The sequence below is a fragment of the Oncorhynchus gorbuscha genome, linkage group LG21 (assembly GCF_021184085.1).
Source record: "Oncorhynchus gorbuscha isolate QuinsamMale2020 ecotype Even-year linkage group LG21, OgorEven_v1.0, whole genome shotgun sequence".
In the NCBI taxonomy this organism is placed as follows: domain Eukaryota; kingdom Metazoa; phylum Chordata; class Actinopteri; order Salmoniformes; family Salmonidae; genus Oncorhynchus; species Oncorhynchus gorbuscha.
Genome location: NC_060193.1, coordinates 34,627,709 through 34,654,767, shown reverse-complemented (window position 1 = coordinate 34,654,767; position 27,059 = coordinate 34,627,709). Strand labels below are relative to the sequence as shown.

General features: G+C 41.4%; 1 protein-coding gene across 2 annotated transcripts in view; it reads left to right on the top strand.

Annotated features, from left to right (window-relative positions):
- Positions 1-4,831: 4,831 nt before the first annotated feature.
- LOC124008405 (sodium/potassium/calcium exchanger 2-like) overlaps positions 4,832-27,059 on the top strand; it is a 162,060-nt gene continuing 139,832 nt past the window's right edge. For both annotated transcript variants that reach the window (XM_046319666.1, XM_046319665.1), the window contains exons 1-2: positions 4,832-5,016; positions 7,123-8,216. In XM_046319666.1, coding sequence (XP_046175622.1) covers positions 7,302-8,216 — 915 coding nt within the window. In that variant the 5' untranslated portion in view covers positions 4,832-5,016; positions 7,123-7,301. The remainder of the gene's footprint in view (positions 5,017-7,122; positions 8,217-27,059) is intronic.

Here is a 27,059-nt window from a genome sequence, read left to right as displayed (position 1 = left end):
GGAATAAACAAACGTACAGTCAATAACACAATTGGAAGAAATTTATATACAGTGTGTGCAAATGAGGTAAGATTAGGGAGGTAAGGCAATAAATAGGCTGTAGTGGAAAGTAATGACAATTTAGCAATTAAACACGAGTGATAGATGTGTAGAAGATAAATGTGCAAGTAGAGATACTGGGGTGCAAAGGAGCTGAAAAAATAAATCAATAACAATATGGGAATGAGGTAGTTGGATGGGCTATTTACAGGTGCAGTGATCTGTGAGCTGCTCTGACAGCTGATGCTTAAATTTAGTAAGGGAGATAGGAGTCTCCTGCTTCAGTGATTTTTGCAATTCCTTCCAGTCATTGGCACCAAAGAACTGGAAGGAAAGGCGGCCAAAGTAGGAATAGGCTTTGGGGGTGACCAGTGAAATATATCTGCTGGGGAGCGCGTGCTACGTGTGGGTGCTGCTATGGTGACCAGTGAGCTGAGATAAGGCGGGGCTTTACCTAGCAAAGACTTATAGATGACCTGGAGCCAGTGGGTTTGGCGACGAATATGAAGCGAGGGCCAGCCAAGGAGAGCATACAGGTTGCAGTGGTGGGTAGTATATGGGGCTTTGGTGACAAAACAGATGGCACTGTGATAGACTGCATACAATTTGCTGAGTAGATTGTTGGAGGCTACATTATAAATTACATCACTGAAGTCAAGGATGGGTAGGATAGTCAGTTTTACGAGGTTATGTTTGGCAGCATGAGTGAAGGATGATTTGTTGCGACATAGGAAGCCGATTCTAGATTTAATTTTCGATTGGAGATGCTTAATGTGAGTCTGGAAGGAGAGTTTACAATCTAACCAGACACCTCGGTATTTGTAGTTGTCCACATATTCTAAGTCAGAACCGTCCAGAATAGTGATACTGGATGGGGAGGCAGGTGCGGGCAGCGATTGGTTGAAGAACATGCATTCAATTATACTTGCATTTCAGAGCAGTTGGAGGTCACGGAAGGAGAGTAGTATGGCATTGAAGCTCATCTGGAGGTTAGTTAACACAGTGTCCAAAGAAAGGCCAAAAGTATACAGAATGGTGTCGTCTGCGTAGAGGTGGATCAAAGAATCACCAGCAGCAAGAGCAACATAATTGATTTATACAGAGAAAAGAGTCAGCCCGAGAATTGAACCCTGTGACATCCCCATAGAGACTGCCAGAGGTCCGGACAACAGGCTCTCCGATTTGACACACTGAACACTGTCTGAGAAGTAGTTGGTGAACCAAGAGAGGCAGTCAGTTGAGAAACCAAGGCTGTTGAGTCTGCCGATAAGAATGTGGTGATTGACAGAGTCGCAAGCCTTGGCCAGGTCGATGAATATGGCTGCACAGTATTGTTTTTTTTATCGATGGTGGTTATGATATCGTTTAGGACCTTGAGCGTGGCTGAGGTGCACCCATGACCAGTTCAGAAACCAGAATGCATAGCGGAGAAGGTATGGTGGAATTCAAAATGGTTGGTGATCTGTTTGTTAACTTGGCTTTCGAAGACCTTAGAAAGGCAGGGTAGGATAGATATATGTCTGTAACCGTTTGGGTCTAGAGTGTCTTCTCCTTTGAAGAGGGGGATGACCGCGGCAGCTTTCCAATCTTTGGGGATCTCAGATGATACGAAAGAGAGGTTGTACAGGCTAGTAATAGGGGTTGCAACAATTGTGGTGGATAATTTTAGAAAGAGAGGTCCAGATTGTCTAGCCCAGCTGATTTGTGGGGGTCCAGATTTTGCAACTCTTTCAGAACATCAGCTGTCTGGATTTGGGCGAAGGAGAAATGAGGGAGGTTTGGGCTAGTTGCTGTGGGGGGAACAGGGCTGTTGACCAGGGTAGGCGTCGCCAGGTGGAAAGCATGGCCAGCAGTAGAAAAATATTATTGAAATTCTCAATTATTGTGGATTTATCGGTGGTGACAGTGTTTCCTAGCCCCAGTGCAGTGGGCAGCTGGGAGGAGGTGCTCATATTCTCCATGGACTTTACAGTGCCCCAGAACGTTTTTGAGTTTGTGCAACAGGATTCAAATTTCTGTTTGAAAAAGCTAGCCTTTGCTTTCCTAACTGCCTGTGTATATTGGTTCCTAACTTCCCTGAAAAGTTGCATATCGCGGGGGCTATTCGATGCTAATGCAGTATGCCACAGGATGTTTTTGTGCTGGTCAAGGGCAGTGAAGTCTGGAGTGAACCAAGTGTGTATCTGTTCCTGGTTCCATTTTTAAAAAATGGGGCATGCTTATTTAAGATGGTGAGGAAAGCGCTTTTAAAGAATAAGCAGGCATCCTCTACTGACGGAATGGATACCTGGGCCAGGTCGATTAGAAAGGCCTGCTCGAGGAAGTGTTTTAGGGAGCGTTTGACAGTGATGAGGGGTGGTCGTTTGACCGCAGACCCATTACGGACGCAGGCAATGAGGCAGTGATCGCTCAGATCTTGGTTGAAGACAGCAGAGGTGTATTTAGAGGGCAGGTTGGTCAGGATGATATCTATGAAGGGTGCCCGAGTTTACAGATTGAGGTTGTACCTGGTAGGTTCATTGATAATTTGTGTGAGATTGAGGGCATCTAGCATAGAATGTAGGACGGCCGGGGTGTTAAGCATGTCCCATTTTAGGTCACCTAACAGTACGAGCTCTGAAGATAGATGGGGGGGCAATCAATTCACATATTGTGTCCAGGGCACAGCTGGGGGCAGAATGTGGTCTATAACAAGCGTCAACAGTGAGAGACTTATTTCTGGAAAGTTGGATTTTTAGAAGTAGAAGCTTGAATTGTTTGGGCACAGACCAGGATTGTATGACAGAACTCTGCAGGCTGTTTCTGCAGTAGATTGCAACTCCGCCCCCTTTGGCAGTTCTATCTTGCCGGAAAATGTTATAGTTATGGATGGAAATTTCCGGATTTTTGGTGGCCTTCCTAAGCCAGGATTCAGACACGGCTAGGACATCAGGGTTGGCAGAGTGTGCTAAATCAGTGAGTAAAACAAACTTATGGAGGAGGCTTCTAATGTTAACATGCATGAAACCAAGGCTTTTGCAGTTACAGAAATCAACAAATGAGAGTGCCTGGGGAATGGGAGTGAAGCTAGGCGCTTCAGGGCCTGGATTAACCTCTACATCACCAGAGGAACAGAGGAGGAGTAGGAGAAGGGAACAGCTAATGGCATTCTTTCTGTACCAAAGAAAGCAAAGGTAACTGAACTAAATGACTCTCCCCATAGCACTCACTTCTGTCATTATGAAGTGCCCTTTAGAGACTAGTCAAGGATCATATCACCTCAACCTTACCTGCTACCCTAGACCCACTGCAATTTTCTTATTGCCCCAATAGATCCACAGACGATGCAATCTGTTGGAAGAGGTTAATAGATAATGCTATTGAAGTGTTATTTAATTTGTGTTCTCTTTATGAAAGCAATACAGGCCTTTTTGTGAAATGTGAAACGAGAGTTTTGCTTATTTGGTAGGCTATGCATGATTTAAAAAATATATATATAACAAGCCACAATGGAAGTGCACATTGTGTTGGTTGGAATAGTATAGAAGAGTTTGAGAAATCATGTCATCCTTCTCAATTCATAGTTCTGAGCTTCTAACATTGTGGGTGCATGGGTCAGTGTGAATTGTTCATGCACATGTCTGTCTTTCAATGATAGGCCTAAGTGGATATTGATAACACGAAGGCAGACAAGTTTCTATCTGTCTATGTTCCCATTTTGGGTTGATTGCAGGCAGGGAAAGAAGGGAGGGCAATCAATGAGGTCAGTGAATCGTGATTTATTACCTACCACGAGGGCATTAGTGTCACACATACTTTCCCACTGCACACATACGTCAGTTCAATGTTTAGTTTTGATTTACATTTGGTTGAGTTGTCAACTATTGTGAATTCAATGTGAAATCAACAAAACATGTCACCATGTCATTCAAGGTTAAAAGTTTAGGTTAAAGGTTAGGTGAAAAAAACATGAAATTCCCTGACGTTGATGACTCTGCAAATCCAATTAGTTTTCCTACATTTATTTTTGGGGGTTGAAATTATGTGGAAACAACGTTGATTCAACCATTTTTCCCCCAGTGGGTTGTCATGCTGTGCAGAGACTGCTGTCTTTATCCAACACGGCTTGTTTGGCATGTCTGCTAATGCTAAGCCCTGGTGGGGATTTTGATGTAAGAGGAATGAAAAGTAAACATGAGCAGCAGGTTCGTAGAGATGAATGTAACTTCAACCGAAGGCTGAGCAACAGACAAATCCCACAACACCAAATCCCACTGATTTCATAGAGCACACACTATTTGACCTTGAAATCATGACTGCATTCCTTTATGGATCTTATGTCCCAAAATGCCCTGATGTTTTTCAACCTAGTGATAGATTAGGAGTGCTGATTTAGGAATAAAGTCCCCCCCTCTTATTCCATATGGTTTAAAAGGCTAACCTGATCCTAGCTCTTCCACTTTTTGAATAAAGCACCGGTTTAGCTTCATTTGGGCGACTCCCCTTCTGTGACCTTCAAACCTTCTATCTACATATGAAGGATCATGTGTAGGCCATTAAGTAACATCATTGAATGTTATTTCAAACATGCACAAGTATATCCATCTATATCAGCCCTATCTGTATAGTTGAAATGGTGCCATTGCTGTAACCACGGCAACTCCATCAAGGTCTAGTCTATCTTGTTATGGCATATGACGGCTTCCACTGTTGTGAACTATAACCTTCCTATTCACGTGGTTAGACCGACCTTACCTTAGGTTCCAGTCGTTTCTTTTAGATTAGCAATGTATTTTAGACTAGAACGATTTCTCAGTGAGATGGGAGGGATGATGTTGAGGTGAGCGCAGTTTGCAACCAGTTTGTCGGAGCTCCTCCTCAATCGTCGGATAGGGTATGAACATCACATTTGCTCAATGAGAGCAAGGGAACACAAAAGACGGAACCGAATTTCGACCTGGTGTGTTACGGTTGCCGTTCTATTTACCGCTATATAAGGTAAGACATTCATATTAATGACACATTTGTCAATGTTACATATTTTGCGCAAATTACGACAACTGAGTAGTCTACCCACTGGGCACAGACCCCAGTGCAATGTCTAGTTTTTATTTACATGTGGTTGAGTTGTCAACTAATGTGAATTCAAGGTTAAATCAGCAACAACAAAACATCTCCATGTTTTTTTATCTAGTTTTAAAAGTCGGGGGAAAATACAAAATTCCCTTACATTTCCACGTTGATTCAACGTCATCACATTGCATTTTTTGGGGGGGGGTTGAAATGACGTGGAAACAACATTGAGTCAACCAGTTTGTGCACAGTCGGTAATAATCACGCAGCTTTGACGTGTTATGTTTCAATGTTAAGCGGCTGGGAGATTTTACTGCAGGACAGAGGCGCACGTTGCAACAGACGTTTGTCTGTTCCTCATATAAATGAAGACATACCATGCGGATATTTCAATGCACGGTGTAGGCTACGCTAGAGAAGGCCAGTAGCCTATTTTTTTTGTGTGTAGACTATTTCATTTAAACGCCAATAGCCGTTAATATTTTTTATATTGTAAAAGTATTTAGATTTCCGTGACTCAAGTAGAATCTGTCAGTTAACCACGTTTGCGACACAAAACAAGTCTGCGCAACAAAAATATTACATTATGCCGAGAATAGATAGCCTAGCCCATGCAGAACAAACGCACATATGATTTGCTTTGGCTACGTTTGATCTGCTTCAAACGCCGCAATCCAATCATATAGTAACTATAACCGGTATAAAGGTGCCATTGAAGTTCGTTTTTAGGTCTGGGGCATTTGGTGCATCACATACCGAGTAGGCCTATAATATTGTGGAATTTGGTTATTTGCAACAATTCTACCTGGATACCATACCATTAGTAGGGCGAATCTTTATTATAAATATTTTCTAATGAATCCTCTATCCGAGTAGGCCAAATTGGTGAATTATTTCCTCATTTCACATACATAGCATGGTAACTACAGTGCATACATTCCTGTCCCTATTAATATGTAGTGTCATCTATATTTTTCAGAGGAAATAGCCTACCCGTTTTCCATGTTGTTATTATTAGCCTTTATACAACTATTGGGTGTAATCCTGAATGCTGGTTGGTTAAAACCGCATTCCAGCCGGTGTCTATTCCACAAATTACCATTTGACTGCGCAATTCACTCTCATCAACTCAGCCAGGAAATTTATAAACTTGGCCTTCTCTATAGAAAGCATCTAAACATTATCTCACATTTCTTTTAGCCTAACGTTTAGTTTTCAACAGCAGAGATTTGTATAAACCTTGCTGTCTGTCTCTCTGACATTTGCAACATTGTTTCAATATTCAAATCTCCAGCTGTCTCATAGTGATGAATGTGTCGGGACGAGACAGCCAGGCTTGCAGCTTTTCTCAGCCCGTCGAAATCAGGGATCAGCTGGTATCATTTTTTTATGGCTATATACAAAGAAATGTCAATTGAAAAAAGCTCAAACTAAACGAAGTGCAGTTAGTTTACAGTCTTTCCAGCTTCAGTTTGAAGTGATTTGAATATGTTGGTAACTCGTTGTATAAAAGCGATAATGCCCTCAAAGCCGATGTTTGGAGGATATATTTTAGCTCGGGTTAAAAAACCAGTGCCAAAGTATTCTCCAAACACTGGCATCTCGGGCTTTATCACTTTAATATCTGGGTGTAATTTCCAATGCATGTGACAAGCAATGATTAGTCTATTATGAATTCAAACATTTGAAGATTTTTCCTCTGTTATTTGCTTATTTCTGAAAAGATAAAGTAAGATCTAGCTATTCCCTCAATTTCTCTGCCTCTGAACCCACGTATTGCTGGTATATCTGTATCATAGCATAGGCCTTAATACCACAATGAAACATCAGAACATTGAAATGTAAAAATAATCTTCAAGGAAATTGGTCAGGACTAGGCTACATTGTGGTGTTAAATCCACTACAGAATTGAGGTGACAGCTAACAGTTTGTTGCTGTGTGTAAATTCTACATGTTGTTGCTGTGTGTAAATTCTACATGTTGAAGCTTCCTCCTTTTTCTCTTCAATTTCTATTCAAATCCTGTTTTTAGAGGCTAATATGAAGACATCGTTTGGCAAGCCAGACCCTGGAAAGCTTCAGGAATACTCCCATGTTGTTTGAAGCCCACGGCAGCACCATGCGTTGTGTCTGGTAACAAAAACCAGCTCACCCTCTTTCCAGCCAACCATTGAGAGTATAGAAACACACACAGCACATCACATCACAGTGATGGGTTTGGACCAACCCTGCTTGGATATGGTGGTGCAAAGGCCCTTTCTGGATGCATCGTGTAAGAGGCACCGTCACCAGAACCTGCTTAGAAAGCTGAGGCCCATACGAATCCTGGGTTTTGTGTTCAGCCTGGTAGCCATAAGTGCTATCTCCTTTTCCTTCAGCGCCTTGACATGGAGCTCAGGGACCCACTCAGAGCTGCTCCTGCCTCAAGAGGCCCTCCTTCAGTCTGGTCCTGCTCCCCACAGGACTCTACTTTCCACTCAACACCAGAGGGATCCCAATGTCTCAGCCAACATGCCCGTGGCCATGAGGTCTTCGGCAGACGGCAACGAGAGCCAGGGGGACTACCCCACGGACCTGTTCACTCTGGAAGAGAGGCGCCAGGGTGCTGTGGTGCTCCACATGTTTGGGATGCTGTACATGTTCATCTCTTTAGCCATTGTGTGTGATGAATTCTTCGTGCCCGCTCTGACAGTCATCACAGAGAAGCTGGCCATCTCTGATGACGTGGCGGGGGCCACCTTCATGGCGGCAGGCGGGTCAGCTCCCGAGCTTTTCACTTCTGTCATCGGCGTATTCATCTCCCACAGCAATGTGGGTATCGGAACCATTGTGGGCTCAGCTGTCTTCAACATTCTCTTCGTCATTGGAATGTGTGCCATCTTCTCCAGGGAGATCCTCAATCTGACCTGGTGGCCCCTCTTCCGTGACGTCTCCTTCTACATCATAGGCCTGATCATGCTCATATGTTTCTTCCTGGATAACTACATCTCCTACTGGGAAAGTATTGCTCTGCTCTCAGCCTATGCCACCTATGTGATCTTTATGAAGTTCAACAGCAATGTTGAGGGCTTTGTGAAAGGCTGCATGAACAAGAATCAAGTGGTGGAGGTGGAGGTTCAGCCGAAGGTGAGTCTCTTTCCATTCATATATTTTTCTTTATCTCTCTTTCCTCTCAGAGTTTCATCAACATTTCCTCTGCCTCCCTTTCTTATGAATGTGACCATTTCAATCTAGGCCAATTGTGCGCCGCCCTATGGGACTCCCAATCACTGCCGGATGTGATGCAGCCTGGATTCGAATCACATACTGTAGTGACGCCTCTTGTACTGAGATGCAGTGACTTAGGCCACTGCGCCGCTCAGGAGCCCCCCTATGTTGTATCCCATAAAAAGTCAAGTCTATCCGTTGCCTGGTAACATGCACTATATAAATGAATTCAAATCTAAGTCAGTCAGTTTTTGTACTTAATTGTTTCATTTAACCTTTATTTTAACAGGGAAGACCCTGTATATACAACATAAATATACATATTATACCCAAAATATATACAGTACTCCCGAGTGGTGCTCTTGAGTGGCACAGCAGTCAAAGGTACTTACATCTCAGTGCTAGAGGTGTCACTACAGACCCTGGTTTGATTCCAGGCTGTATCACAACTGGCCGTGATTGGGAGTCCCATAGGGCAGCGCACAATTGGCCCAGTGTCATCCGGGTCATGGTTTAGCCGGGGTAGGCCGTCAATGTAAATAAGAATTTGTTCTTAACTGACTTGCCTTGTTAAATAAAGGTAAAAAAATATATATACAATACCAGTCAAAAGTTTAGACACACCTACTCATTCAAGGGGTTTTCTTTATTTTTTACTATTTTCTACATTCAGAGGAGACTGCGTTGAATCAGGCCTTCATGGTCGAATCAGGCCTTCATGCTCATAACTTCTTTGGTTACCACATGATTCCATATTTGTCATTTCATAGTTTTGATGTCTTCACTATTATTCTACAATGTAAAAAAATCCCAAGAATGAGTAGGTGTATCCAAACTTTTGACTGGCACTGGATATGGCGAACATGCATAAAGATGGCAGCCACACATGTACTTACCACAAATGCCTAATGGGCTAAGTTCACTGTATAATACAGTGTTACCCATTACTATTTTTTTTGTACTTGCATTAGCATAGTAAACTTGATCCCAACTCTAGCTCAAAGATGGAAAAAAAGTACATTGTGCTGATTTATTGGCACATTGAACCATATTGCTATAGTTAATAAATTCTGCGGGTTGTGCTAAAACAATGTTAAATCTGAATTCCTCCATCTTTATACACCTTTTCCATCAGGAAGTGATTTGAATCTAACATTTTAAATAACTTTTTCTTTTCAGTTTATTAGTAAATAATTTGAAGTGGTTATTTTTCACTTATTGAATTGGAATTTCAGGTTACTTCCTGAATTGACTGACTTGACTGACTATTTGGTTTCGATATTTATACAATTTTGGGCTTGCCCAGTCCATGAACTTTAGTCAGCAGGTGTCGTTTGAATGCTTACCCTGTGCTCTGAAATGAAAATGTTTTATTTCATAATACCTCTTTAAATTGTGCTCAATTACAGTGCCTTCGGAAAGTATTCAGGCCCCTTGACTTTTTCCACATTTTGGTAGGTAAAAGCCTATTCTAAAATGTATTAAATCTTTTTTTCCCTCATCTACACACAATACCCCATAATGACAAAGCAACAACAGGATTTTATAAATGTTTGCTAATTTATATAAGTATTCAAACCCTTTACTCAGTACTTTGTTGAAGCACCTTTGGCAGTGATTACAGCCTCATGTCTTCTTGGGCATGAAGCTTGGCACACCTGTATTTGGGGAGGTTCTCACATTCTTCTCTGCAAATCCTTTCAAGCTCGGTCAGGTTGGATGGGGATTGTTGGTGCACAGCTATTTGCAGGTCTCTCCAGAGATGTCAAATAAAATTTTATTGGTCATATACGTGGTTAGCAGATGTTATTGCAAGTGGAGCGAAATGCTTGGGCTTCCAGTTCCAACAGTGCAGCAATATCAAACATGTAATCTAACAATTCCACAACAACTACCTAATACAAACAATACTAAGTAAAGTAAAGGAATATAATAATATACATATATACGGATGAGCAATGACAGAGCAGCATAGGCAAGATAGTATAAAATAGAGTATATGAACTCAAAAGCAAAAAAATAAAAGTCCTCTCACTTTCAACAGCATTTATTTTCAGCAAACGTAACGTGTAAATATTTGTATGAACATAACAAGATTCAACAACTGAGACAGAAACTGACCCCACTCTTCCACCAAGGCACCTGCAAGTTCCCATTCCCATTTCTGGGGGGAATGGCCCTAGCCATCACCCTCCGATCCAACAGGTCCCAGACGTGCTCAAAGGGATTGAGATCCGGGCTCTTTGCTGGCCATGGCAGAACACTGACATTCCTGTCTTGCAGGAAATTGCACACAGAACAAGCAGTATGGCTGGTGGGTTTGTGGCCATAGGCGACGTTGTTGCCGGTGTTGTCTGGTGAGGACCTGCCTTACAACAGACCTACAAGCCCTCAGTCCAGCCTCTCTCAGCCTATTGCTGACAGTCTGAGCACTGATGGAGGGATTGTGTGTTCCTGGTGTAACACAGGCAGCTGTTGTCATCCTGTGCCTGTCCCGCAGGTGTTATGTTCAGATGTACCGATCCTGTGCAGGTGTTGTTACATGTGGTCTGCCACTGCGAGGACAAACAGCTATCCGTCCTGTCTCCCTGTAGCGCTGTCTTAGGTGTCTCACAGTACGGACATTGCAATTTATTGCCCTGGCCACATCTGCAGTCCTCATGCCTTCTTTCAGCATGCTTAAGGCATGTTCACGCAGATGAGCAGGGACCCTGGGCATCTTTCTTTTTGTGTTTTTCAGAGTCCGTAGAAAGGCCTCTTTGGTGTCCTAAGTTTTGATAACTGTGACCTTAATTGCCTACTGTCTGTAAGCTGTTAGTGTCTTAATGACTGTTCCACAGATGCATGTTCATGAATTGTTTATGGTTCATTGAACAAGCATGGGGAAACCGTGTTTAAACCCTTTACAATGAAGATCTGTGGAGTTATTTGGATTTTTACAAATGATCTTTGAAAGAGGCAAGTAGGCAATTAAGGTCACAGTTATCAAAACTTAGGACACCAAAGAGGCCTTTCTATGGACTCTGAAAAACACAAAAAGAAAGATGCCCAGTATTCTGCCCTTGAGTTGCGTTCCCATGCAAAACTAGACAGATAGCTAACAACTAAGTCTTCAATAAAACTCCCAAGGCGTGACTTTTCTTGAATGAATATATTGAAACGTTTATGTTGTGAAACTGCAAAATACAGAAAAGAATATACTTTAGTGTTCAATTCACACCGACATACTACCGACATACTGTAGATGTACATTAAACATTTGAAGTTGCATAAATACAAAGCACGCGCTAAGGTACAATGCATCTGGCATGATGCCAAACCATATAGCTAATTGTTAACCATATGGTAATTGCTCCTTTCATTACTCTAATAATGTATAACCATCTATGTAGAATAACAAAGCATATTACACTAGAAACAGTAACAAAACTACAGTATTGTATATTTTACAATTCGTTTGCATGACGCATGAGCAAAGTAATACAGCTAACGACATACACAAAAGGCATTGCAATTTGTGAGTAAATGCAACCAACATTGATATGTAAGAAACTCTATCAATAACAAGATTATTATCATTAGCTAAATGCTTGAATTGAACTTACAAACAAATATTTTTCCAAGGCTGAAGCGTGACAAGAAATAACTACATTGAAAGACCTGCACCGTAGCGTTGTCTGTAGCTGCTTCTATGCGTGCAAAACCAATTCTGAACTTCCCGTTTGCGTTGTCTTTCTAAGTACCAGAAAGCACCACTAGGGGGCAAATAACACCATTGAACACAATGAAAATCTAATTTAACCATTGTAAGAAAATAATCTGTTACCTTCTAACAGGATGGCAGCACACCCAGGGTCCCTGCTCATCTGCGTGAACGTGCCTTAAGCATGCTGAAAGAAGGCATGAGGACTGCAGAGGACTCCTGAAAAAGGGACTTTTCCCTTTTTGCTGCGTTTACATATGAGATGAGTAAAGCAGGACATGTAAACATTATTAAAGTGACTAGTGATACATTTATTAAAATGGCCAATGATTTCAAGTCTGTATATAGGCAGCAGCCTCTGTTAGTAATGGCTGTTTAACAGTCTGATGGCCTTTATAGAAGGTGTTTTTCAGTCTCTCGGTCCCAGCGTTGATGCACCTGTACTGACCTTGCCTTCTGGATGGTAGCAGGGTGAACAGGCAGTGGATCGAGTGGATGTTGTCCTTGATGTTCTATTTCACCTTCCTGTGACATCAGGTGCTGGAGGTGTCTTGGAGGGCAGGTAGTTTGCCCGCGGTGATGCCTTTAGCAGACCGCACCACTCTCTGGAGAGCCTTGCAGTGCAGTTGTCGTACCAGGCGGTGATACAGCTCGACAGGATGCTTTCAATTGTGCATCTGTCAAAGTTTGTGAGGGTTTTAGGTGACAAGTCAAATTTCTTCAGCCTCCTAAGGTTGAAGAGGCACTGTTGTGCCTTCTTCACCACACTGTCTGTGCGGGTGGACCATTTCAGTTTTTCTGTGATTGCTCAGTTTGTCCGGGAGGCCAGCTCTAGGAAGAGTCTTGGTGGTTCCGAACTTCTTCCATTTAAAATATGATGGAGGAATTGTGTTCTTGGGGACCTTCAATGCTGCAGAAATTGTTTGGTACCCATCCTCAGATCGGTGCCTCGACACAATCCTGCCTCGGACCGCTACGGACAATTCCTTCAACCTCATGGTTTGAGTTTTGCTCTGACATGCACTGTCAATTGTGGGACCTTATATTGACAGGTGTGTGCCTTTTCCAAATCATGTCCAATCAATTGAATTGATCACAGGTGGACTCCAATCAAGTTGTAGAAACATCTCAAGGATAATCAGTGGAAAATTGATTTCACCTGGTCTCATAGCAAAGGGTCTGAATACTTATTTAAGTAAGGTATTTCTGGTTTTAATTTGTAGTACATTTGCTTTGTCATTATGAGTTATTGTGTGTAAATTGAGGATTGGATTTTATTTAATCCATTTTAGAATATGGCTTTAATGTAACAAAATGTGGAAAAAGTCAAGGGGTCTGAATACTTTCCAAAGGCACTATATATGGCTTTACATGCTGTACATTGAATACACCATTTTCTGAGTGGGATTTCAAGTAGTTTTAGAGTTATGATAAATTGTACAACCAATACGGCTTTTGTGTTAAACGCTTTACGACAAAGCTTTCTTAGTGTCCATCAGGCTTTCTCTACCCTTCACCTTGTTCTGAACACCTCCAAAACAAAGGTAATGTGGTTTTGTAAGAAGAATGCCCTTCTCCCCTCCGGTGTGATTACTACCTTTGAGAGTTTAGAGCTTGAGGTGGTCACCTCCTACAAGTACTTGGGAGTATGGCTAGACGGTACACTGCCCTTCTCTCAGCACATATCAAGGTTTCCTCTATCATAATCGCTCCTCTTTCACCCCAGCTGCCAAACTAACCCTGATTCAGATGACCATCCTACCCATGCTAGATTACGGAGACGTCATTTATAGATCGGCAGGTAAAGGTGCTCTCGAGCGGTTAGATGTTCTTTACAATTCGGCTATCAGATTTTCCACCATTGCTCCTTATCGGACACATCACTGCACTCTATACTCTTCTGTAAACTGGTCATCTCTATATACCCGTCCCAAGACCCCAACGGTTGATGCTTATTTATAAAACCCTCTTAGGCCTCACTCCCCCATATGAGATATCTACTGTAGCCCTCATCCTCCACATACAACACCCGTTCTGCTATTCACATTCTGTTAAAGGTCAAAGCACACACATCTCTGGGTCGCTCATGCAGCTAGCGACTGGAACAAACTGCAACAAACACTCAAACTGGACAGTTTTATCTCAATCTCTTTATTCAAAGACTCCATCATGGACACTCTTACTGACAGTTGTGGTGGCTTTGCGTGATGTATTGTTGTCTCTACCTTCTTGCCCTTCGTTGTTGTCTGTGCCCAATAATGATTGTACCCTTTTTTATGCTGCTACCAGTTTGTGCTGCTACCATGTTGTGCTGCTACCATGTTGTGCTGCTACCATGTTGTGCTGCTACCATGTTGTGCTGCTACCATGCTGTGTTGCTACCATGCTGTGTTGTCATGTGTTGATGCTATGTTGTCTTAGGGATATCTTTATGTAGTGTTGTCTCTCTTGTCGTGATGTGTGTTTTGTTCTATATTTTTATTTAATTCATTTTTATTTTTAATCCCAGCCCTCGTCCCCACAGGAGGCCTTTTTCCTTTTGGTAGGTCGTCATTGTAAATAAGAATTTGCTCTTAACTGACTTGCCTAGTTAAGTTAAAATAAATAAATACCAAAGTATTGTGAAAATGCAGTTAGAGCTCGCTCAACTCCCTCTACATGTTATTTGCTTGAAGTGCAAATAAAAACAAATCTGAGTCTGAGGAAAACATGGACATTTTGTATATTATTTGCACTCAAATTACCCATCACAGTCTCAGTCTTTCTATTTCTGATTTTTCATTTAACTACCACAGCCTGTACCAACCTTCTTGTAAAATAATTACATATTTAGCTTTTTCTACAACAAAGTAAATCAGTTTTTCCTCCACATTCCTCTAGGGACATGACACGACAAATTTTCTCAGATGTTTTCAGACTTCAAAAGTTTTCTTCTGTTTAGATGACACTAGCCTGCGTCATCCAAGCTGCCATAAAGTGTTCCTTTTTGGGATTAATAAAAATGTCAGTATCATTTTAGGTTAAGCTGGACATGTGTCCCAGTTTGACAAACAAATCCCTGAAAATTTAAGGAATCCCTACAAAACATACTTCAAGGTATGGTCTGTTTTGAAAATGTATTTTTTTTCTTCAAATATCTTAGATCTCAGTCCTCAAAGTATGATAAATAACACCTATTAGGAGACATTTACTGTGAAAAACCTTAAACCAGTATTAATACTTTCCGCATGATGATTACAGTCCTCATTGCAAGGAGGAGTGGTACCTGTACACAGAATTTCTACTGTGGTACAATGGTCTTATTCCATCTGTCTCAGACATTCTCATTAAGAAATTCTAAGAAGCTTGAAATACTCCCTCGGGTTAAATTATGCTGTAAGATATTTTTGGTTTATTCACCAAGAATGACTGGGATCTTCCTTGTGATACATGTATAAGAAATCCATTGATTCAAAGCATTACTTCACAGAGTATAGAATGCTATGCTCAATGACACTGGAGGGCAAAGGGAATATATTCCAGAGTAATTTGATACCGTTGTTGAGATTATCCTGATGGATTTAGGTTACTTTGTGACACGAGATGGATATTAATTTTGGTGATACTATCTCAGTATCTGTATTTAAAACTAAGTCAGGATTTACTTTAGGTACATAAAGGATATTTCATTAGAGGTCACATAATACTGGGCATTGAACATCCAAGAAACTGAAAGATTTGCATAGCTTTCAAGGAAGTGAGATTCTAATAACAAAGCTTTCAAAATGTAAAGAGGTCTTGAATTTGTATTTTGGTCTCTGGCTGCTTCTAATGAGGGAAATAAACCTCATAAAAATACAACAGGGAGTTCCAGAGCAAAGAGATTCTATTGACCTTGAGCTGCAATGCATGCTGAGCACCCGAATAAGACTACTGGAGAAAATAACAGAAAAACAAATCAAAAAAGGAGGGAGACCGATAAGTCGATCAACCTGGCTTGTGGAGCTGAGAGCAGACACATCTCTGTCATCACACATTTATGTCTTTCCTATCACAGTCTGCTGAGTAATGCCCCCACCCCCCGGCTACAGACCAAGTGTAGGAAAGGGAACAGAAGATGCCTCGTCAATTGTACAACTCAAAGCATTCAACTGATATGTTTTCAGCATTTATCCCAACCCCTCTGAGCGGTGCGGGGGGCTGCCTAAATCGACATCCACGTCATCAGCGCCTGGGGAACAGTGGGTTAACTTCCTTGCTCAGGGGCAGAATGACAGATTAGATTCTCACATTCAGGATCTATCTTTTATGTTTATAAATTTACAGTTGACATTTTTACATTTTTTGCTTCATTATATAACTAGGTATTAGTGATATGATCAACTGTAGTTGTATTTGGATGTTACAGTGGATATGAGCTATCAGGTAGCCTCTTTTTATTTTAACATGATGGAGCCGACTGAGATGGCAGCATCGTGCCTAGCTATTTTTTACGTCATTAGCTCAGGAATCATTTTTGTGTCATTGCACACAGCCTGGAAGAACTACTGGATATTAGAGCGGCGGTAACTCACCAGAACTTCCAGCATTACTACCAGGATTACGACTTTCCTGGAGCGGATCCGTTGTTTTCTCTCCCCAGAGCAATTGAACTTATTTCAGAGGCTGACCCAAAACAATGCTGGCGGAGAAGAGGTACTCGAGGCAGTCTTCTTGTCCGACTTCGGAAGAATGCCCACAGCTCCTGAGTATTTTACTCGCTAATGTCAAATATTCGGATAATAAAGTAAGGACACCAGGGATTGTAACATACTATGCTTCACAGAAACATGGCGCTCTCGAGATATACTGTTTGACTCTGTAAAGCCAGTTGGGTTCTCAGTACATCGCGCCGACAGGTACAAACATCTCATCCGGGAAGCAGAAGGGTGGAGGTATATGTTTTATGATTAGCGACTTATGGTGTAACTGTGATGCCATACAGGAGGAACTAAAGTCCTTCTGTTCACCCGACCTAGAATATCTCGCAATCAAATGCCGACCGAATTATCTCCAGAGATAATTTTTGTCAAAAATAGCCTCTAGTGGTCTATATCCCCCCCCCCCCCAAGTGGATACCACGACGGCCCTCAAAGAACTTCACTGGACTTTCTAGGGAGTTTTTCCTAGCCACCGTGCTTCTACACCTGCATTGCTTGCTGTTTGGGGTTTTAGGCTGGGTTTCTGTACAGCACTTTGAGATATCAGCTGATGTACAAAGGGCTATATAAATAAATTTGATTTGACTTTATGCAAACTGGAAACCACATATCCTGAGGCTGCAGTTATTGTAGCTGGGGATTTTAACAAAGAAAATTTAAGGAAAAGGCTCCTGAAAAGGCTCCAACATATTGATTGTTGTACTCGTGCTGCTAAAACCCTTGACCATTGCTGTACTACCTTCCAGGAATGCATATAAGGTCACCCCCCCCCTCCATTCGGCAGATCGGACCATGATTCCATCTTGCTCCTCCCCTCTTATAGGCAGACACTCAAATAGGAAGCATCCGTGGTGAGGACTATTCAACTCTGGTCTGAACAATCGGAATCCACCCTTCAAGATGGTTTTGATCACGTGGACTGGGATATGTTCAGAGTAGCTTCAGAAAATTGTAATATCCTACGTTTCGCGGAATCGTGGCTGAATGATGCCATGGATATTCAGCTAGTGGGATATACGCTGCATTGGCAAGATGGAACAGCACACTCCGGTAAGACTCGGGGGTGGGGCTGTCTGTGCAGATTTGTAAACAACAGCTGGTGCACGAAATCTAAGCAAGTCTCTAGATTTTGCTCGCCTGAAGTAGAGTATATTGTGATAAATTGCAGGCCACACAACTTGCCTAGAGTTTTCAGCTATACTTTTCGTGGCTATTTATTTAACACCACAGACAGATGCTGGCACTAAGACCGCACTCAGTCAGCTGTATAAGGAAATAAGCAAACAGGAAACCACTCACCCAGAGGCGGGGCTCCTAGTGGTTGGAGACTTTAATGCAGGGAAACTTAAATCAGTTCTACCAAATTTCCATCAACATGTTAAATGTGCAACCAGAGGGAAAAAAATTCTAGATCACCTGTACTCCACACACAGACGCGTTCCAAGCTCCCCCTCGCCCTCCATTTGGTAAATCCGAGCACAACTCTATCCTTCTGATTCCTGCTTACAAGCTCAAATTAAAGCAGGAAGCACCAGTGACTCGGTCTATAAAAAAGTGGTCAGATGGAGCAGATGCTAAACTACAGAACTGTTTTGCTATCACAGACTGGAACATGTTCCGGGATTCTTCCGATGGCATTGAGGAGTATACCACATCAGTCACGGGCTTTGTCAATAAGTGCATTGAGGATGTCGTCCCCACAGTGACCGTATATACATACCCCAACCACAAGCCATGGATTACAGGCAACATTCGCACTGAGCTAAAGGGTAGAGCTGCCGTTCTCAAGGAGCGGGACTCTAACCCTGAAGCTTACAAGAAATCCTGCTATACTGTGCAACGAACCATCAAACAGGCAAAGCATCAATACAGGGCTAAGATTGAATCACCGGCTCCATCGCTCGTTTTATGTGGTAGGGCTTGAAAACTAATACAGACTACAAAGGGAAGCACAGCCACGAGCTGCCCAGTGACACAAGCCTACCAGACGAGCAAAATCGCTTCTAGGCAAGCAACACTGAGGCATGCAAGAGAGCATCAGCTGTTCCCGACGACTGTGTGATCTCGCTCTCCGTTGCCGACGTGAGGAAGAACTTTAAACAGGTCAACATACACAAGGCTGCGGGGCAAGACAGATTACCAGGATGTGTGCTCCGGGGATGTGCTGACCAACTGGCAGGTGTCTTCACTGACATGTCCCTGATTGAGTCTGTAATACCAACATGTTTCAAGCAGACCAACATAGTCCCTGTTCCCAAGAACACAAAGGCAACCTGCCTAAATGACTACAGACGTGAGCACTCATGTCCGTAGCCATGAAGTGCTTTAAAAGGTTGGTAATGGCTCACATCAACACCATTATCCCAGAAACCCTAAACCCACTCCAATTTGCATACCGCCCAAACAGATCAACAGATGATGCCACACTACTCCACACTGCCCTTTCCCACCTGGACAAAAGGAACACTTATGTGAGACTACTTTTCATTTACTACAGCTCAGCGTTCAACACCATAGTACCCTCAAAGCTCATCACTAAGCTAAGGATCCTGGGACAAAACACCTCCCTCTGCAACTGGATCCTGGACTTCCTGACAGGCTGCCCTACGGGGGTGAGGGTATATATCAATACATCTGGCACGCTGATCCTTAACACTGGAGCTCCCCAGGGGTGTGTGCTCAGTCCCCTCCTGTACTCACTGTTCACCCACGACTCCACAACAGAACAGTGGTAGGCCTGATCACCGACAACGACGAGACAGCCTATAGGGAGGAGGTCAGAGACCTGGCCGAGTGGTGCCAGAAAAACAACCTCTCCCTCAATGTAAACAAGACTAAGGAGATGATTGTGGACTACAGGAAAAGAAGGACCGAGCACGCCCCCATTCTTATCGACGGGGCTGTAGTGAGGCAGGTTGGGAGTTTCAAGTTCCTTGGTGTCCACATCACCAACAAACTAGAATGGTTCAAACACACCAAGACAGTCGTGAAGAGGGCACGACAAAGCCTATTCCCCCTCAGGAAACTGAAAATATTTGGCATGGATCCTGAGGTCCTATAAAGGTTCTACAGCTGCAACATCGAGAGCATTCTGACTGGTTGCATCACTGCCTGGTACGGCAATTGCTCGGCCTCTGACCACAAGGCACTACAGAGGGTAGTGTGTACGGCCCAGTACATCACTGGGGCTAAGCTGCCTGCCATCCAGGACCTCTACACCAGGCGGTGTCAGGAAGGCCCTAAAAATTGTCGAAGACCCCACCCACCCCAGCCATAGACTGTTCTCTCTACTACTACTGCATGGCAAGTGGTACCGGAGTGCCAAGTCTAGGACAAAAAGACTTCTCAACAGTTTTTACCACCAAGCCATAAGACTCCTGAAATGGTAATCAAATGGCTACTCAAACTATTTGCATTGTGTGCTCCCCCAAGTTACTCTCTGTTTATCATATATGCATAGTCACTTTAACCATGTTTACATGTACATACCTCAATCAGCCTGACTAACCGGTGTCTGTATGTAGCCTCACTACTTTTATAGCCTCGTTACTGTATATAGCCTGTCTTTTTACTGTTGTTTTATTTCTTAACTTACCCATTGTTCACCTAATACCTTTTTTGCACTATTGGTTAGAGCCTTAAAGCATTCCGCTTTAAGGTCTACACCTGTTGTATTTGGCGCACGTGACAACTTTGATTTGATATAATATCTACATATATATATATATATATATATATATATATATATACATACATACATACATACATACATACATACATACATACATACATACATACATACATACATACATACATACATACATACATACATACATACATACATACATACATACATACATGCACTGCTCCAATAAATAAAGGGAACACTAAAATAACACTGAATGAATGAAATATTCTTATGAAATACTTTTTTCTTTACATAGTTGAATGTGCTGACAACAAAATCACACAAATTATCAATGGAAATCAAATTTATCAACCCATGGAGGTCTGGATTTGGTGTCACACTCAAAATTAAAGTGGAAAACCGCACTTCAGGCTGATCCAACTTTAATGTAATGTCCTTAATAATATCCTTTTGTGACTAGGGGGCAGTATTTTCATTTTTGGAAAAATAACGTTCCCGTAGTAAACAGGATATTTTGTCAGGACAAGATGCTAGAATATGCATATAATTGACAGCTTAGGATAGAAAAGACTCTAAAGTTTCCAAAACTGTAAAAATATTGTCTCTGAGCATAACCGAACTGATATTGCAGGCGAAAGCCAGAGAAAAGTCCAGGCTTTCATCTTTTGAAAGCTCTGCGTTCCAATGCATCCCTATTGAGCAGTGAATGGGCTATCAACCAGATTACTTTTTCTCCGTATTCCCCAAGGTGTCTACAGCATTGTGATGTAGTTTTACACATTTATGTTGAAGAATACCCGTAAGCGGCTACATTGCGCAAGTGGTCACCTGATGGCTCTCAGAGTGATTCTCACGTAAAATACAGAGGTAGCCATTATTCCAATCGGTCCTGCTGAAAAACAATTGCCCCGGTGGATATATTATCGAATCGATATTTGAAAAACACCTTGAGGATTGATTATAAACAACGTTTGCCATGTTTCTGTTGATATTATGGAGCTAATTTGGAATATTTTAGCTATATTAGCTAATTGATATTTTTTGAGTTTTTGTGACTGCAGTTTCTGGGCGATTTCTCAGCCAAACGTGAAGAACAAACGGAGCTATTTCGACCTACAAAAATTATATTTTTGGAAAAAAGGAACTTTGGCTATCTATCTGGGAGTCTCGTGAGTGAAAACATCCAAAGCTCATCAAAGGTAAACGATTTAATTTGATTGCTTTTCTGATTTCCGTGACCAAGTTACCTGCTGCTAGCTGGACAAAATGCTATGCTAGGCTATCGATAAGCTTACACAAATGCGTGTCTAGCTTTGGCTGTAAAGCATATTTTGAAAATCTGAGAAGACAGGGTGATTAACAAAAGGCTAAGCTGTGTCTCAATATATTTCGCTTGTGATTTTCATGAATAGGAATATTTTCTAGGAATATGTATGTCCTTTGCGTTATGCTAATTAGTGTCAGTCGATGTTGGGGAGTCACTAGAGGGGCTGCCGGCCCAGATGGTATCCCTAGCCGCGTCCTCAGAGCATGCGCAGGCTGGCTAGTGTGTTCACAGATATATTCAATCTCTCCCTATCCCAGTCTGTTGTTTCCACATGCTTCAAGATGGCCACCATTGTCCCTGTATCTAAGAAAGCAAAGGTAATTGAACTATCCCTCCGTAGCACTCACTTCTGTCATCATGAAGTGCTTTGGTCATTTCAATTCTTGATATTTACCCATTGATTCTTGAAGACTATAATTTATAAATGCCTCATGAGCATAGCTCAGCTGTCGTTCTCTATAAAACACCAAAATATAAGGTTGTTTTTAGTCCATTGTTTAAAGACAAGAACGTAAACAAACAATGTGAAGTTTTCTAAATATGTTTAAAACAAACTACTGACAGTTGATGTCATGGACTGGCAGTCCTTGCATCTAGAGCTGTCTATGAATTTAAGAGGGTGTAATATTCCCTTTGTCCCATCTCTTAATTGTATAACAAAACAAGTGGCAGGGCTGCAGTTTTGTTGTTTTCGAATACCACATGTAGTTTTAATGAAGCATTCATAAAAGACCTGCATATACAGTGCATTCCGAAAGTATTCAGACCCCTTGACTTTCCCACAGTTTGTTGCATTAGTCTTATTCTAAAATTGATTTAAAAAAATTCCCCCTCATCAATCTTCACACTATACCCCATAATGTCAAAGAAAAAGCACATTTTTGCAAATGTATTATAAATAAAAACTGAAATATCACATTTACTAATAGGTGCCCTGCTTTGCGAGGAATTGGAAAACCTCCCTGGTCTTTGTCATTGAATCTGTGCTTGATATTCATTGCTGAACCGAGGAACACTACAGATAATTCTATGTGTGGGGTACAGAGAAGAGGTAGTCATTAAAAAATCCTCTTAAACACCATTATTGGGCACAGAGTTAGTCCATGCAACATATTATCTGACTTGCTATGCCCATTATTACTCCTGAAGTTATTTAGGCTTGCCAGAACAAAGGGATAGAATACTTATTGACTGAAGACATTTCAGCTTTCCATTTGTTATACACATTTCTAAAAACCTACTGTACATCCACTTTGACATTATGGGTTATTGTGTGTAGATCAGTGACACAAAATCAAAATTTTAAATTTGTGCTGTAACGTAACAAAATGTGTAAAAAGTCAAGGGATGTGAATACTTTCTGAATGCACTGTATAAGGGTGATATCAACATGTCATTAAATCGGGTGATTTGCAGATTGTGGCATAAATCTTTTTGCCAACCTTTTATAGTATGTCATTCTTTTACAAATGTGATTCATTGATGTAGGCCGTATAAGGGCGTATGGGAACTTTGTAGATTTTTAAGATGAATTTTGTACTGAATCTGAATGTCAGTCTGAAAATCTCAAATACATCTCAAACTATTTAAGAAAGTATATTATGCCCGTTTGTGTAAAGTGAGGAAGTCCAGTTTTCATTATACACCAATATTGTTTTGTTTCTATAGCCAGGTCTCCATCCATTTGGTGACTTTAATGGTGATTTTAATGTGAATATAAAAAATCCACATAAAGAAAAATGCACATTTTCCCACCGCTGGTGTTTCCACCAAACTGACTTATTGTGGATACAATTCAGTACGGGATGACGGTACTTTTTTGCAGACAAGCATCGTTCATCCTGTCACCAGAATAAGACCCTCAATATTTATTGGAAAAGAGCATCAAGCTCACCCCCGTGTGAAGTTCATCCTAACTTTATTAATTTGCTGCCTAATAAACTGTGTGGCTTCCTGAGTCGTAGGGGGAGGATCATGCACTATATAATCTTGTGACTCCAAGTTTACTTCGATATGATGATTATTATATCAATATTTGCGCATAAAGGTGTTTCCGCTGCCATTTCTCACATAATTAATTTCACATATACAAAACATCCCACCATGTCGAAGAACAAATTATGTCAGCATTTAGAAAATTGTACCACACCTTCCTCTTTCCATCACACTTTTTTTTATATACGGTATGACTTTACCGTATAAACTTGACTGTGCACATTACTCTAGGTCTGGGTTCATAAAATGGAGAAAGCCAGCTGTCGTTGTCGATCACTAGACGAGTCAGATATGCAACACAATTTAGCCCTGAGGGTCAATACTTCAAACTGTCTGTTCCCAGTTCTGCTTTGTGTGCTTGCCTCTGCAAATTGCATAGGAGAGAAACAATTTGGAGACTGTATGCTCTTTCTAGGCCTTTGTAAGCACATTTCAATCTTTGAGAAAATCCTATAGCAAACCTTTAGTAACAGTTTCCCGCTGCTGACAACACATCAGTCTTGTTGACATGCATATCTTGCATAACCTGTGGAGAAGGTTGATCAGTTGGAAATTGATTTTAGAATCAGCTGATGCATACTAGCAAAATGCACAAGAATGTGTACCAATTATGTACCATGTCCTTCTGTAGCTCAGTTGGTAGAGCATGGCGCTTGTAACGCCAGGGTAGTGGGTTCGATCCCCGGGACCACCCATACATAGAATGTATGCACATGACTGTAAGTTGCTTTGGATAAAAGCGTCTGCTAAATGGCATATATATTATGTTTAAAAAGACGTGACATGATTGGCATCTAATCAGAAAGCACCCACCAATCAAAGCATTCCCTCTTAAAACTCTACGGGATCGGTGTCCCACCCGCAGGACGGTTGAGCTAATATAGGCTAATTTGATTAGCATGATGTTGTAAGTAACAAACAAAAAATCCCAGGACATAGACATATCTAATATGGGCAGAAAGCTGAAACTCTTGTTAATCTAACTGCACTGTCCAATTTACAGTAGCTATTACAGTGAAATAATACCATGCTATTGTTTGAGGAGAGTGCACAATTATGAACTTGAAAATGTATTAATACACCAATTAGGCACATTTGGGCAATCTTGATGAAACAGTTTGAACAGATATGCAATGGTTCATTGGTTCAGTCTAAAACATTGCACATACACTGCTGAGATCTAGTGGCCAAAATCTAAATTGCGCCTGGGCCTTTCTCTTGCATTTCAAAGATGATGGTACAAAAAAAAAATACATTTTTTTTCTTTTTATCTTTTACCAGAACTAATTTGTTATATTCTCCTACATTCATTTCAAATTTCCACACACTTCAATGTTTCCTTTCAAATGGTATCAAGAATATGCATAATATTGCTTCAGGTCCTGAGATACAGGCAGTTAGATTTGGGTATGTCATTTTAGGTGAAATTTGTAAAAAAAAAGGTTGGATCCTTATTAAGCTTGTCCATTACAGATTATATTATATTATATACTGAGTGTACAAAACATTAGAAACACCTGCTCTTTCCATGACGTAGACTGACCAGGACAATTCAGGTGAAAGCTAAGATCCCTTATTGATGACACCTGTTAAATCCACATTAATTAGTGTAGATGAAGCAGGAGAAGACAGGTTGAAGAAGGATATATATATTTTTTTACCCTTGACACAATTGAGTATGTGTGCCATTGAGGGTGAATGGGCAAGACAAAAGTTTTAAGTGCCTTTGAATGAGGTATGGCAGTTGGTTCCAGGCGCATCAGTTTTAGTGTGTCCTTTGAAACTTTATAAACTAGTGACCCACAGTGTTTGTCATTATACTATGATGAAGACAGCTTGTCTGTCGAAACAATGGTTATTTCATTTTTGCATCTGAGCTCTTAGAGTTTTTTGGTCATTTGTTTATTTTTTTAAACAATACAAAACATACACATATAAAAGATAACATACAAACATCAACAACATCACTCCTGCCCAGACTCGCCTGTTCTCACCATTTCACCAACGACTCTCAACATGTCCTCAAAATGCACCATTTTTTCCTCTCTGTCGCCCACACTATTTCAATATTTAGATAATGAAGCACATGATTGTTCCATTGTCTTAACAATGGAGGATTGGTTCATTTCCAAGTTTGTTAAAATCAAAATATATTTTAGATTCTTGGAAGTAGCTACCCTTAGCCTTGATGACAGCTTTGCACACTCTTGTTATTCTCTCAACCAGCTTCACCTGGAATGTTTTTCCAACCGTCTTGAAGGAGTTCCCACATATGCTGAGCACTTGTTGGGTGAGTCCATGTATTGACAGGGGTAGCATTTTATATTGAAAGTCAAGTGTTTTTTTTCTCCAATAGAGTGATCAGGGACATGCAACTATAGTTTTCCTTCACATAAAATACATTAGTGCAACACATTCAGCAGAAAATAGCTTGCTTTTCATCAGATGACAATAGAAGCGCAACTCTATTTGTCTGGCAGCCACACAAGTAAATGAGCTCACAATGAAAAAGCAAGGTATTGTTTTGAAGAAATTATGCATGGCCATCATATTACTAATGTTTATCGTGGAAAGAATGTTCCAAATTCCAAATGTTTTGCTAATCTTGCATATTACCCGAGACCGGTAGACTGGCTACACCAGGAAAAGTACCGGAGAAAAGTAGCTACACAGCTGTCTGCTGATAGATGAGAATTCACAAACTGGCATTTTGAGTGGAGAAGTGCAACTGAAGCACAAAATTAGTCTGATGCTGAACAGAATTTACAATATGAAGCAGTTTAGATCTACGTTTACATGTATAACTTTGTCTTTGCAATTTGTTTATTTTAGTTTGCACTCGTTAGCAGATTTAGCTAGCAGCCTCCATGGAAATGTGCTATTACGTGTGCTAATTTTGTTAGCATTTGCATTTTTGGGCGCCCCCTTGTGTATTAAGCCGGTAATACCGTAAATCCCAGGAGGAGAGAAGGACGGTATGACAATATGAAAATCTGGATGCCGCCTGACCCTAAAGTCAATGCACAGCTGACCCTGCTATGTAGGAGGAAATCTGTGTCATCACAGATCTCATTCTCCGCGGCTCTTGGGACGCTCTTGTGACCTTAGCAAAAGATTTACGTTAGTAGGAAAGAGGGTCCTTTGGCTGGACTTTGTCAGTCTTATGGTCAAGGAAAAATCTGGGCTCTTGGATGCCCCTATTATACCCATTGGGTTTTTGTGCAATCTGTCACTGACATTCGTCAGAAATGCAAAATTCTTCGAACGGACGACAAAGGTTTTCAACTTCTGCATACCCACAGACCCGGGCCCCATGATGGCTCGTTGGGTCCTGCACTAAAACACACCATAGGGAACACCGGATAAGCCTCGAGCCCTAAAGCCCCTGGCCTCACAGACGACTGTTAAT